The following is a 15355-nucleotide window of genomic DNA, read 5'->3' on the forward strand; positions in this document are numbered from 1 at the left end:
AGCGGGAGAGAGAGAGCGAGCGGGGAGAGAGAGAGCGAGCGGGAGAGAGAGAGCGAGCGGGAGAGAGAGAGAGACGAGCGGGAGAGAGAGAGCGCGAGCGGGAGAGAGAGAGAGAGCGAGCGGAGAGAGAGAGAGAGCGAGCGGGAGAGAGAGAGAGCGAGCGGGAGAGAGAGAGAGAGCGAGCGAGAGAGAGAGAGAGCGAGCGGGAGAGAGAGAGAGCGAGCGGGAGAGAGAGAGAGCGCGGGAGAGAGAGAGAGAGAGCGAGCGGAGAGAGCGAGCGGGAGAGAGAGAGAGAGAGCGAGTGTGGGAGAGAGAGAGAGCGAGTGGGAGAGAGAGAGAGAGAGCGAGTGGGGAGAGAGAGAGAGAGAGCGAGTGGGAGAGAGAGAGAGAGAGCGAGCAGAGAGAGAGCGAGCAGGAGAGAGAGAGAGTGAGCGAGCAGGAGAGAGAGAGCGAGCAGGGAGAGAGAGAGAGCGGGAGAGAGAGAGAGAGCGGGGAGAGAGAGAGAGAGAGCGGGAGAGAGAGAGAGAGAGCGGGAGAGAGAGAGAGAGAGCGAGCGGGAGAGAGAGAGCGAGCGGGGAGAGAGAGAGAGAGAGAGAGAGAGAGAGAGAGAGAGAGAGCGGGAGAGAGAGAGAGAGAGAGAGAGAGGAGAGAGAGAGAGAGAGAGGAGAGAGATATGAGCGGGAGAGAGAGAGAGAGAGAGAGAGAATGAGCGGGAGAGAGAGAGAGAATGAGCGGGGGAGAGAGAGAGAGAATGAGCGGGGGAGAGAGAGAGAGAATGAGCGGGGGGGAGAGAGAGAGAATGAGCGGGGGGAGAGAGAGAGAATGAGCGGGGGGGAGAGAGAGAGAGAATGAGCGGGGGGGAGAGAGAGAGAGAGAATGAGCGGGGGAGAGAGAGAGAGAGAATGAGCGGGGGAGAGAGAGAGAGCGAGCTGGAGAGAGAGGGGGAGAGAAAGAGCATGGGAGAGAGAAGGAGAGAGAGCGGGAGAGAAAGAGAGAGGATTCTCTGCAATGAGCAGGTTAGCATGACTTTTGCTACTAGCTTCAAAAAAGAAAAGACATGTCTCTCCACATGGTGGAGTGCAGCGTACCCACAATAGAAACACAGCTGAAACATCTGTCAATGAGTGATGACTGGCCTCTGCTTAGAACTGGGGAAATACCACATTGTACAAGTCCTTTTCTTGGACCCAACACAAATTATGCCCTCATTGTAGCTATTCACCCACTGGCCACAAGGCATACAAACCCCACCAACATGACCAATAATAGAGGACTCCTCACATCAATTGCATTCCTAGTTAACGTCTTAAGCCAGGGTAAGACAATCTGACTTCGCCCTGACCATCGTTGTTTCCAATGTAGGCACCTTGATTTCTTGGCGATAGGCGACTTCTATTATAACAGTGGCTGCACTTCAAAAGTATTTAATTGGTCAAGTGGTGCTTGGTAAAAGCAAGTTCTTTCTGCTTTATTCCACTGTGCAATTACATTAGGCTGCAATTTCAGAACCTAATAACTTTAATCGTTGGATTCAAAGCTCTATGTACAGCACCTACCAGACATTAGCACGGTAACACTTCTCGGATAGTGACTGTCAACATGAGAACAGATTCTGTGCACCAAATTTCATGAACTCAACCAAGGTGGCAATGGATGGCTACAATTAGTATGCATCCCCAGGTTATGAAAGGAAAAAAAAAAAAATGGGCTATGGTTCCTGCTCCTGATCACTACTTAAGTGATCCCTGCTGGAATTGTGCCTCCCAATATATGCGGGCACTTGCAGCCGGGCAGCCTTAAGCGTGGTGGAGCTTAAAACACATTTGAATGACCAGTCAGTACTCTCAGTTCTACTTGGACAAAGTACTGGAGGGAAGCTCTTGCTTATGGAAAATTACCACAACCAAGAAGGCAATATCTACAGAAGATGACGAGAAAGAACAATGATTCAGAGCAGAAAAAGAAACACAAACTTACAGTGGGAAACGGTGATGAACTTCCTCGGTTTACTCCTAGCGCATCCGATCCTACACCACATAATTCAGACAAATACCTGCAAAGAGCATTATTCACTATGTATTATTCACTATTATTCCAAGCAATTGTGTCTTGACTGCTACTTGGCAAATGAAAGTCAAATTAACAATAAAAATAAATTGATTAAGTATTATAAACCCCAAACGGATGCATAAATATTTTAAAATACCCAACAGTTGTAATAAAACCATTTATTATGATGTTTTTCTCATTCTGATGTCATCATAATTACGGTCTTCCCAAAGGTTACTTGAACATTATGCCTGCCTGTTTTGGATTCTCCAGCAGAGGATGTAGGTTTGCTGGTTCCGCCTGATCAATCTATTACCTTTAAGGACATGAATTAAGTTTTAAATCCAAGAGAATGCAAATCAAATTTATAAAACTAGTCTTCATAATTTAACTCTTTAAGAACTTGTATAATTCTGACAAAATTGCACTGCTCACACTCCAGGACCAATTATTTTTCCCACGGTTCAGTAACCTTAAACGGAATGCATTACTTCAGATGAATTCTGAAAGGCTCTGCAACACTGAAGCACCACCTCTTTTGTAATCACCATTCTGTATTTCAATTGCAAGCAGGCCTGGACAGTAGATTTTACTTTAACTTTACAATTTTTAAGAAGTGTTCAAATTATGGGGGCGATTCTGTGACCAGCGATCCCCACATCCCATGAATGAAACAAAAACATCAATTCTGTTTCCTCTCCACGGATCCTGTCTGACCGGCTGAGTATTTCCAGCATTTTAGGTTGTTATTTCAAATTTTCAACAATGGCAGAATTTTAATTTTGTCCTATTCTGATTCATCTTTCTTGGATCCAAACTATCATACCATATACTTTCTCGCAATGAACTCCATCCATCAGTTTGGTGCACTCATTTAATCTCTGCTCTTTTGTAACTTCCTGCACCCATCAACGCATCTTATGATGCTTTCTACTTTATTTGAATTCTGGCATTTTACTTTTGCCAAATGTTTCATTTATCTCAAAGTAAATATTTCAAGTACTTTTTAAAGAAAGAAGCTCCAAACTTACCATGGTCGGAAATGAGTATGTCAACTAAGTCTCTGAGCCAGATGAACAATCACACTTAGGTATTCATACACTTAGAATGTTTACAGATGGAAGAGGTGTAGATTGCTTTATAAATAAGCATTGCTCTCATGCTAAGATTTCACCTGAACATATTGTTAACCAAGTTGTAACTTGTTATTATGCTAGTTAACATAGAATATGTTTCAGGTCTTTGAAAATTGATAGGCAAACCCATTATACAAAAACAACCTTAATTACACAGTAAATTAACAAATTTAATGAAAATTATTTTAATCCAAATAAATCATCCTTGCAAATTGAAACCGATAACTAGAGATATGAATAAGTGAAAGATTCCTGCTTCGAGGCTAACCAAAAGTTAGATAAACACAAACTTAACTGCAAAGTACATACTACTCAAAGATTCCCACACTGACCTTAGTTGGCGCCCCAGTTTTCTGAAGAGAAAGACGATTGGTAAAAGGCTCAATGATGGAGGTGTTGATAACACACAAGCTCGATAATATTGAAGATATTTCCTCAAACCACTTGTAAAAGCCTAACAAAAAAGGATAACTTGTTCAATTTGTTTACCACTTTTATTCTTACACCAGTATATTAACTTTGGTACAATACACAATTCAACTATTTCTATGTTCTGAAAAGCAAAATCAGACAACATACTTCCCCAGTCATATGTTGCTGGACCTAACATTTCATTAACAATTATGGCTCAACATTGTTGCAAAGCTTAGGATTTTATGTCAAAGCCTAATGTCTAAAGATGGGAAATGGGGTATAAATGTCTCAAGCAAACATGATACAGTAAAACCTTAAAAAAAGCTCCTATAAATTACATCACTTATTTCGAGACATAGGCCGGAATTTTCCACTCCAGTTCTTCTTGGGTGGGTTTGGTAACGGGAGTGGACATTCTTGCGAGAGGCCCAAACCACATTTTACGTCAGCGGGAGGGCGCGACAAAATTGTTCCCCCTTCTTCCTCCACCCCCACATGAATTTTCATGGCGTTATTAGTCCTGCATGCCTGCTCAACCCCCACCCAATTAGATAATTTATTCACATTGACGTGAGGGCACACCGCCATGAATTTTGACTGGTCTCCCACAATGTGCACATGGCGAATAGATCTTCCGGAGAAGCTCAGGTGAGTGCATTGCTCGAGGGAAGAGGGTCACTTCCCCTGCCACCACCCAAGCAGTGCCAGGGGGGTTTGCATTGAGAGGGGGGGCAATACAACATTTGGCAACCTGGGCACCCTTTATAAATGCCACACCAATCTTTAAAAAATCAAGTTGCTGTTGGGGTGGACTCCAGCATATCAGGGGACCCACCCCTTCAACTTTTCTGCACTAAGTTTCTCGCAATACAGCAGAGAAAGCCGCCATTGGAGTCGGCGGCTTCAACGCCCCTTCTTCCGCCCACTGCTTCACTACAAAAAATAGGTAAATTCCGCCCGTAGAATTTGAAATGCTATGCATAGAGAACATAATTTAGCTTTGTAGCTAAAGGCACTGACAAAAGTCACATCATCACCCTAACAAGGATTTGAACTTCGCCCTGGAGTTAATGCGTTAGTCAAGGCAGTGACAAAAAAGTATGATGATATTTTTGTGTTCAATTTTCCTGGCAATAATCTAAGTTGTTATTGAGCAAAGACATGAAAAAAAAAGTCCAAATACAAAACTGATCGAAACCTGGAAAACAAGGCCTTTATTGTACGTAGAGTCAAGAACCGGCTGAAGAGAGAAGTGACTGAGGCGAGTGTAATGTGTTCCATTTTCAGCCAATTCAGAGAGGAGGTTATACATACTCTCAGGGGACGTTCCTGAAACGTACACTCCTTGCTTGACTATAAATGCCTGGAGAGACTGGAAAGAGATGATAGAAATAAAAGAAAAATCATTAATATATTGGTTTAAACATAGATGAATTGGTTCTCCTCAGTTTCAACCCACACTGGTATTTATTGGTGTATTATTCTCTAGGTACTACAGTAATGATTGTAATTAAAGACAACCAGCATCTTTTAAAAATTCCAGCTGTTTAATTACCATGGCATGTTTAGTAGTTTTTATGTAGTTCAATTGTTTTAATAAGGTGAGAGATTAATTAATTGTGAACACTGCAGCCCATGTAGCATGAACCAGTCAAAGGCCTAGAGTTCTGATGAGTTGCAATGTAGGAAAGCCATTATGCAAATAGGGATTTTCGCCCTCCTTCAAAAGAAACTAAGCCAACGATACCTGTAAAATAGGGTAACCCTGCTGGGCTGGGATTTAGAGATTTAGCATGATCAATAATCCTTTGCATTTGTACCATTCATAATGTGGTCAGACATGTAGATGATGTTTCCACACTTCTGGCAGGAGACCAAAACTCAGGGTCATAAAAGTAGAGCAATCTTTGGGAGAGTCAATGGAGGTTTACAGTAAAAACTTACTTGCTGATAGTGGAGAGATTGTTAAAACTTTTCTTTTATTTATTTAAAAGATATGGACGTCTTATTGTCCATCCCTAATGGCCCTCGAGATGGTGATGGAGCTGACTTCTTGAATTGCTGCAGTCATATGGTGCAGGTACACCCACTGTGCCACCAGGATTTTGAACCAGCAACAGTGAGGGAACGGCGATATATTTCCAAGGTAGCATGGTGAGTGGCTTGGGGAGGAACTTCCAGGCGGTGGTATTCCCTTGTATCTGCTGCCCTTGTCCTTCTAGATGGTAGCGGTTGTGGGTTTGGAAGGTGCTGTCTAAAGAGTTTTGGTGAGTTCCTGCTTTGCATCTTGTAGATGGTACACACAGCTGCAACTTTGCATCGATAGTGGAGGGACTGAGGGCGGAATTCTCCGCTCCCCACGCCGGGTGGGAGAATCATGGGAGGGCCGGGCGACTCGCGACACGTCCCCCACGATTCTCCCACCCCCCGCTCGGAAGAATCGCCGCTCACCGTTTTTCACGGCGACCGGCGATTCTCCGGCCCGAATGGGCTGAGCGGCCTGCCGTTCCCGACCGGTTCACGACGGCGGCGGCAACCACACCTGGTAGCTGCCATCGTGAACATGGGCGCCAAATGCTGGTTTGAGGCTTGTGGGGGGCGGAGAGGGGAGTGAGCACCACGGCCGTGCTCGGGAGGGGACTGGCCCGCGATCGGTGCCCACCGATCGTCGGGCCGGCGTCTCAAAGCGACGCACTCTTTCACCTCCGCCGCCCCGCAAGATCAACCCGCCACGTCTTGCGGGACAGTGAAGGGGAAGACCCGCATGTGCGGGTTTGAGACGTCAGCCGTCGTGTCGTCAGCCGCGCTTGCGCGGGTTGGAGCCGCCCAACCTGCGCATGCGCGGCTGACGTCACTTAGGCGCCGCCGTCGCGTCATTCTTGGCGTGCAAGCGTCAAGGCCCGGTGGCCGAGAGTTACGGAGCGCCGCTCCTAGCCCCCCGGGTGGGGGTGAATAAGGTGAGAGGAGCGGCCTCCGAGGCCGTCGTGAAACTCGGCCGAGTTCACAACGGCATTCCCGATTTATCGCGGGAGCGGAGAATTCCGCTCTGAATGTTTGTGGAAGGGGTACCAATCAAGCAGGCTGCTGTGTCTTGGAGGGTGTCAAGCTTCTCGAGTGTTGTTGGTGCTGCACTTATCCAGGCAAGTGTAGAGTATTCCATCACAATCCTGACTTGTACCTTATAGACTGTGGCCAGGCTCTGGGGAGTTAGGAAGTGAGTTATTTGTTGCGGAATGTCTAGCTTCTGACCTGCCCTTGTAGCCACAGTATTTATATGGCTAGCCCAGTTGTGTTTCTGGTCAGTGGTAACCCTAGAATGTTAATAGCGGGAGATTCAGCGATGACAATGCCATTGAATGTCAAGCGATAGTTCGATTCTCTCTTGTCGGAGATGGTCACTGCCTGTCACTTGTGTGGCACAAATGTTACTTGTCACTTTGCAGCCCAAGCCTGGACATTGTCTTGTTGCATTTGGACATGGACTATTTCATTATCTGAGGAGTCGTGAATGGTGCAATCATCAGCAAACATCCCCATTTCTAATTTTATAAAACACTCTTTTCAGGTGATGGGAGCATTTCACTTGCACCTCCAATTTGGATCCTTGTATTTGCTGCTCCCAATGCGATCTCCCTTACATTGGGTAGACGGCAGACTGGGTGACCGCTTTGTGGAGCACCTTTGCTCCTTCTGCAAGCATGGTCCCACCTTCCTCTCACTTGCCATTTTAACTCAGCATCTTGCTCTCATTAAGGAAAACTAGAAAATTAATGCCAGAGTTTCTGCAATTTCATATCTCACTTTCCTCAGTATCCTTGGATGTATCTCATCCTGTTCTTGATGGCCTATCCAATACCATGTCCCTTTGAATTTTAAATCCCTCTAGTGTATTAATTACCTCCTCTTTCACCATGGCCAGAGTAGCATCTTCTTCCTTGATAAAGTCAGATGCAAAGTATTCATTTAATACCTCAGCTATTCCCCGTGCCTCCCCTTTTTGACCCTCAATTAGCCCTACTCCTTCTACCACCTTTTTACTATTTATAATGTCTTTAGAAGACTTTGGAATTGCTTTGATGTTAGCTGCCAGTCTCTTTTCTGATATTCTCTCTTTGCTTCTCTAATTTGCTTTTTCACGTCTCCTCTGAACTTTCTATATTCAGGCTGGTTCTCCATTATATTATTCATCAGACATGTGCCGTAAGCATACCCCTCCTTCTTCATGTTAATGTCTATCTCTTCTGTCATCTAGCAAGTTCTGGATATATATGCCCTACCTTTCCCCTTCAAGGAAATGTACCTCGACTGTGCCCTAATCATCTCTTCTTCATTATTCAGCGACTGTTTTTCCCGCCATCCTTTGAATCCAATTTTTTCTGCCCGGATCCATTCTTACTGCATTGAAGTTGGCTTTTCCCCAGTTAATTACTCTTAATCTAGACTGTTAATTGTTTTTCATAGCAAATCTAAACCTTTTGATACGATAATCACTGTCACTAAATAGTCTCTTTCTGATATTTGATCCCTTTGGCCCACCACATTCCAAAGAACCAGGTCGAACAATGCATCCCCTCTTACTGGGCTGGCAACATACCGCTGAATAAATTTTCCTAGATACACTCCAAGAAATGTTGTCCCTCTTTACCTTTCACACTATTATCCCAGTCTATATTTGGATAATTAAAGTCCCCTATTATAACTATTCTGTAATTCTAGCATATCTCTAACTTCCTTGCAAATTTGTCCCTTTACATCCAAGACTATACCAAGCAATGCAATTGCAATGTGATGGTCAAAAACTAAAACCTCATCTCATTCTTTTAGACTTTTCAGTATCCAGCAAAAAACTTAGTTCCAAAAATGTATCAATGCATTGTTGTAACAGCGTCACGAACATACAATGTTAAATGTAATGCTTATTAAATGGAACATTAAAAAACATGTGATTAATAAACAAGTACAATGCATAAATTCTCTACCTGATTCAGAGAAAAAGTCATCGATGCTACACCAATGAGGACGTTCAGGACATCTTTGACTAATTCGGATTCTTTCTGAAGTATAGCTGGTGTTGACTGCAACAGTGTGCCACCGATGAGCTGTAGCTCACTTTCACGCAATCGGTAGAATTTGTCAAAAGCTTCTCGACCTGCTTCAGTGAGATATGGCTCCTCTTTTTTACCTGGAGGACTACAAAGAAAACCATCTTATCTTTTGGAAGTCAATTGTCTTAGTTAAATCATAACTTTGCTGACACACATAAACATTCAAGTTTCCAGCTAAGTGTGAATTAAGTAATCTTCTTGCTATTTTTTGTGGTGGGTGTGTGCTACACGTTTCATATAAAATAAATCTCTGCATTCTATACCATTGGTCACTTACTCTATTAAATGCTACTCAGTTAAAGATTTGATCCACACTTTTAAGATAAAAATGAAACAGAATAACCACACATTCAGCTTTATTTCATTTATTAGCCTATATAGTACCTTAAGGACATGTACAAATCTGAAGAAACAAAAAACGTATTTATTTTGAACTTAATCCACTATCTTTTCAGCATTGACTTTATTCTCCAGAGCTGGCAAACTGCCATATTAGACCTTCTACTTGCTTCACTAACCTTTTTTGAACTGGAAATGCAATTCTTGCCAACTGCAAAGCTGCAAAATACTTTGTAACATTTCTCAATCAATATAACATTGGAATGCAACATGTCTGCAAAGTTATATCTTTTCTCAAGAAAGCAACTGTATAGAAAAAATTTAATGGCAAGAGTGACATTTGCTGCAGTCATAAAATATAGTGAAGTCACTGCAATATGTTGTAGTTCCGTGACTGATATTGCTGCTCACCCAGGTTTCATGCCAAACATCATGACGACATTCCTTGAATAAAGACACGGCAGAAATGCACCAAATGTTACCGACTGCTAATAAATAGCAGGAGAAACACTTTATTTAAAACCCTCATAGTATTAAGTAGCCACTTTTCTCCTCCAAGTTCAAACCAAGGAACTTATCTCCTTTCTAAATAAAGGCCCTTGGCTATAATGCAATGTATCAAGAACTGGATGTTGAGTTCTGATGCAAAATTAAGGAGATAAGTGGAGTGCTTAAGCCAATACATTAATGGATCCTGGTACTTAGCTAATGCAGCTGATCTAATTGGAAATTTAATGAAGTTGAAAGGCAACGTTGTTTCATTAAAATTCCTTTACCAAATTACTGTTACGATTTACAAAAGAAACAAATTGCCTCTAATCTACATAAACAAAAATTTCTATTTAATATCATATGTTTAAAATTACATTTTATTCCCCTCTTATGTTCTCAACCAGAAAATGGGTATAGCTTGAGCAAATTGCTCAAAAAGGTTTCCCCCACAGCAAACTTTGCTAAGCATGACAGGGAGGGCAAGTGTGAATTCACACATCCCTTTGTGCAAGGTTCCAAGCTGCTGATCTGTCCTATACTGCATTAGTACGGGCAACTTTCAATTATATGGTAAGTTTGGTCAAGTGAATTTGGGAAAGGAGTTTGAGATGATAGCAGGGCAACTTTAAGTGGGAACACAATAGAAACCAAAGACAAGGGAACACTGGGAAGGAGAAAGAAAGGGAGAATGAAAGGAGATTTCAGAGAGTGTGTATAGGATGCCAGCGTTAAAGTCAAAACATGTATTCAAATTGAAATTGAGAACCAGTTCTGCTGCCATATCAGTACATCATCAATAAGAATGTACAATAAAAAGAGCAACATGTGGTATGAATTAAACAGACATTTTGGAGCATCTATAACAAAAATGGCAACTCCAATTGAAAATGGGGATTTCTAGAGGGATGGAATTGAAAAGCAGAGAGTTATGTTACGACTGCACAGAAATTGGCTAGACAATAAACTAATTAGTGTGCATTAAGCACCTTAACTGTGAACCATTCTAACCTCCCTATTCTGAAAAGGAGGGGCTGGAAAAATTGCAACAACAAAAAAAATTACAAAAGGATACAGAAGCTATGCCTTTAGAGGCAACCTGATTAGGGGTCATAAAGATAAATAAATTATTTGACAAGGTGTTTGAGAGAAAAATGCTCCCCTTTTAGACAAGATGAAAACTAAGGGTCATATATAAAAGATGTCAGTAACAAATTCAATAAGGAGTTCAGGAGAAACTTCTTTACGCAGTAAGTGGTGAGAATGCGGAACTCGCTAACATAAATAATGGAGGCAAATAGCATGGATGTATTTAAGGAGAAGTGAGATAAGGGCAAGGAATAAAGGAACAGAGAAATATGTTGATGGGTGCAAAGAGAGTAGCATGAAGTATTAACACTGGCATAGATCAGTTGTGTCAAATGTTTTATTTCTGTGGTGCAAATGCTCTGTAAACAGCTAAGATCTCAGTACTTTGCTTTGTGGATATTAAACAGTTTGCCATAATATTAATAAAGCAAGAACTTCAAACAGCACGGATTCATTATCTAGATGTGAAACTTCCTATAAAATTTGTAGCCAGAGTATGAGATTTTGAAACGCCATATAGATAAAAGAATTTCTAGAAAAATTTGAAATTTGGACCCTTATAGTGATGTCCATCAAGATGTTGCACCGCATTAAGATAAAGGTTTAATCATTATTTCCAACAGCATTCTTAACCTCAGTGACTTTAGGTTAGGATAACATTCACAACCTATAGTTAAGAGAAGAAAAGAAGGAAAAGCAGGTCATTCATTGACAACATGTTCTATATTCTATATATAACATCATGAACTGTTGCAGGATTGCTTTCGGTGAGAGCTGAAAGCAGATTGTCTGCCCTCCGCCCCACTGCAGACTAATGCAGGGTATGTGGAGCTGAGGAAGGAATAAATTTAATAAAAATAAACTGGATTCAAAAGCTATTTCTTTTATCTGTTTAGACATTGGGAGTCTATAAATTAGTCGAGTAGAGGGTTCTACTCCCCCCCCCCCCTCCCCCCCCCCCCCCACCCAATCCGTCAGCTTACTTGAAGGCAGGGAGAGATTGTAAAACCAAACGAGTGGCCTGCTCACCACCTTCTGTATTCTAAATGTTATTAATTTAGCATGACCAAAATACAGAAAAACTACCCATGAAATACATTTTTCACTTACCAGCCAATTTGTTCCCAACATCTATATTTAATGGGTTCATAAGTAAGCACTGCATTCCACAGATCAATGTCAGGAGATGTACTAGGCTCTGACTGGGAATCGGGAGTAAGATTAGATGCTGACTGAAATCCTTCATCTTCCGACTGGTCTATGCTTTGAGGAACCTGTTTAAATATACTTTATTCAGCTTCATCTTGCAAATAAATATCACACGCTTTGTTAGAAAAATTGTTTATCATGATACTTAAAGGCAAAATTCAGCTCCTCCCAATAACAAATTGGTCTGAAAGACTACAAACTCAAAATTAATGCAAATCTATTGTATTGTCATCAAATTTTTACAACCAACTTTGTTCTCATTCGCATATATTAACAGATCATCTTGGCTAAGAATTTGTTTCATCTGATGAACATCCTGAGTTAAGTGCATTCTCATGCCGTCAGTCCATAAAGCAGTAAGAATTAGGTTTATGGCTAATTTTCTGTATGGAGGAGTGAGAAATGTGCTGCCATTAATGGTTGACTGTAAACTGCAGGGTAATCAACCAAATATGATCTTGCTGATGTCTCCAGTTCATTAGCCAACACAATAGACAGAGGAACTGCTGCAAGAACAATTTGTGAACACATCAACTTACACTGGCTGAGTAGCCCTTTTCCTGCTTTCAGGCCAGGCATGTTGGATTTTCAATGCGTCGTCAGCAAATGAATAAAACCAAAAAAAAAACAAAAGCTCTTAAACAGGTATGACAATTTATCTCACAACCTGGCTTTTCTCAATGTACTTTTATGATTTTAGTACGAGTCACATTAAAAACTAAACAGCTTCCACGATTGCTCACTCTGAAACAGGTCAACATGATAGTTAGATGGCTTGAAAATTTCATTCTTCCATTCATCAAAAATGATTGTGCTGATGTTCACTTTCTTACACGGGATTCATGTGTATGTAAAATGGATTTGCAGGAAATTTATGAGTAAATTGATAGCACAAAGAGGCATAATTTCAGGTGCAATTTCTGAATTACACACCCACAGGAAATTTGATCCTATATCTGCAACGTTATACTTTATTTCACTTACCCGAATTTTAAGACCAGTTATATCCACATTGTCTGGCACTGCAGGCAAATCCAACTTAATTTCCATTTCGCAAGTACGACTACCTACTAGCGCACCAAACAGTGATACTCGGGTATCTTTCTCATACTTATCACCAGCTAAGTAATTATGGGAGAATAGTCCAATGCAAGGTAATCCACTATTAGGTTTTGCATCCATTAACTGAAGGGTACGTTGTACATTATCATAAAATTGCACGTCTTCATTGGAAATGAGGGACAACAGTCCTGATTCAAACAAGCTCACATCATAGTGGTCATAGCCCTGAAGTTTTATATTTCTTCCAACATTTTTATTGTTCAAGAAATAATCCCTTTTCTGTGGCTGAAGTTGATATGGTCCAGTTCCTGCAAGCTCAATCAGAAGTTTCAGAACAGAGTTCAGATCAGTTTGTGGCATACATGTTGATTTTTCTAATTGCTCTGTAAGGTCCTCCAAGTGATCGGCGTCCACACCCATTCCAGCCACCCTCAAGTTGAAAGACAGCATCAAGATTTTGTTCTTCACGGGTAGCTTACTGATATCAGACTGAGACTTCAGAGTCGCTTCATCTCTGAAAAGATTGACAAATAGTGTATTGTAAACAACCCTTTTCAATTTTTCTTTGAATTGTTCTCGGTTGAGTCGTCTTTTTCCCAAGTAGCATTTCCATGATAAGCCCACCATCTGGGCTTCACAGAGGTCTCCAAATAACTGTGTAATGCTTGACATTGACGATTCAGATATGTCAGACATGCCGAAGGTGAACAACTCTGGCCCTTAGAGCCGGCACAGAGAACACCCAGCCTATTTTCCTTTTAATCTGGGGTGAAAAGGAAAAGAAAAATTTGTAAACACTACATTGACTTTAAAACATCAATTTATTCAGGTACAATTCTTTCAGCAACTAACAAAAAGTACTTTGCTTTTTTTTACTTATTATCCTCCAATGTGGGCAGAAAATATGTAAAAATTATATTTTTTCATTAATTTTACAGGTCAGCATTTATTGCCCGTCCCCAACTGCTCTCCATTTCAGAGGGCGTTTGAGAGTCAACCATATTGCTGTGGATCTGGAGCCACATGGAGGTACCTAAAGGAAATTAGTGAACCAGATGAGGTTTTACAACAATGGTTTTATGACCATCATTAAACTTTTAATTCCAGATTTTTATTGAATTTAAATTTCGCCATCTGCAATTTGAAACCAGGCCCCCAGATCTTGCTCTGAGTGTCTGGATTACTAGTCCAGCAGCAATACCACTATGCCACTGCCTCCCCAAGATAGGTGGCACTGGCTTTAATTTCTTAAATCAGGTTGGATGGATCAGGACCAAGAACTGTAAACCGTGTACTCAAAGTAAACAGACAAGCATAGTCCTTTGCGTATCCCTTTAGCAGTTTATTACAATTCAAACTGAATTACTGCATCTTTAAATGCAGGCATGGTTTTCACTCGTTTCTTCATATTTCTACACTCACAAGGATATATTTTAGCTTTCTTTGTAAGCTCTAGTCACGCTATCATCCCTGTCATTGTGATGTACTGTGTACAAACTTTATTACTCCCAACTTCAAAAAACATCCATTACAATAAAAACAATTGAATCAAGGCAGAATGAGTTTGTGCAGAAACACAATCTGAAAGTCGATAACATTGATTATTTCATCTCACTTCACCCTCACTTATTTTCTGAACTTTAAAACACTGACCCCGTACCTGCCTTAAGATTTCATCAAACACTCCAGGGCAACAATTACAAATCAGCTAAAACTCTGAACTGTAATATCTGTAGCCACCGAAGTTGGCCATTCCCTCAATACAATATGATGGAACACAAAGCTTGCAGGTTAAAATGGACAATGTTTGCAGCACAAGCAGGCTGCACCAAGCTAATGTGTATTCTGTCTGCTAAGAGAGCAGACAGCACCGAAACGAACATTCCGCATACTAATGAGGCAATCTCCGGGATAGTTAACATAGTAATAGAACGATCCCAGGGACAATGGACACAAATAGGGAAGTGATTGCAACAGTGTATGGGAAACCAGACACCCCGGCACCAGCGGGGTTCGAAAACAAAGCACCTGAAGGCCCGCCCAGCAACCGAGGGACAGCCTCAGTATTGGGGGGTATTCAAACAAATCGATTGGGAAGAGACCCAATCGATTCCCAGCAGGTAAAGGGTCTGCCCAAAAGGGCGCGAAGCCCTAGGACCTATAAAAGACAGGTCCCACACTTAGTTCGTTCTGCATGACCAGCCCTCCTCTCTGGACCAGCCCTCTCGACCAGCTTTTACCAAAGAAGACCTTGAGCGAGAGAAAGGAGAGGTTTGGGACAGCAGCCGCCAGCAAGTAAGTGTCTCACAACGATCGCTACCAGAGATAGACACTCCTGACCCCTTTTTAACCCGTACCAACCTGAAGTCTGCGGACCAGTGCAGAGCAAGAGGCCTTGTCCCCTGATCCGGCAGTTCCCTTTAAGATAAGTATTGGTTTATTTAGTGGTAGGAATAGTTTAAT

General features: G+C 41.8%; 1 protein-coding gene across 3 annotated transcripts in view; it reads right to left on the reverse strand.

The window, feature by feature from the left end:
• Window positions 1-15355, reverse strand: part of tubgcp6 (tubulin, gamma complex associated protein 6) — a 59024-nt gene that overhangs the window by 39635 nt on the left and 4034 nt on the right. For all 3 annotated transcript variants that reach the window (XM_038811460.1, XM_038811457.1, XM_038811459.1), the window contains 6 exons: window positions 12815-13655; window positions 11732-11895; window positions 8579-8789; window positions 4798-4971; window positions 3518-3639; window positions 1978-2053 (listed from right to left, as the gene is read on the reverse strand). In XM_038811460.1, the coding sequence (XP_038667388.1) occupies window positions 1978-2053; window positions 3518-3639; window positions 4798-4971; window positions 8579-8789; window positions 11732-11895; window positions 12815-13588 (1521 nt within the window). In that variant the 5' untranslated portion in view covers window positions 13589-13655. The remainder of the gene's footprint in view (window positions 1-1977; window positions 2054-3517; window positions 3640-4797; window positions 4972-8578; window positions 8790-11731; window positions 11896-12814; window positions 13656-15355) is intronic.

This window comes from Scyliorhinus canicula, chromosome 11 (assembly GCF_902713615.1).
Source record: "Scyliorhinus canicula chromosome 11, sScyCan1.1, whole genome shotgun sequence".
NCBI lineage: Eukaryota > Metazoa > Chordata > Chondrichthyes > Carcharhiniformes > Scyliorhinidae > Scyliorhinus > Scyliorhinus canicula.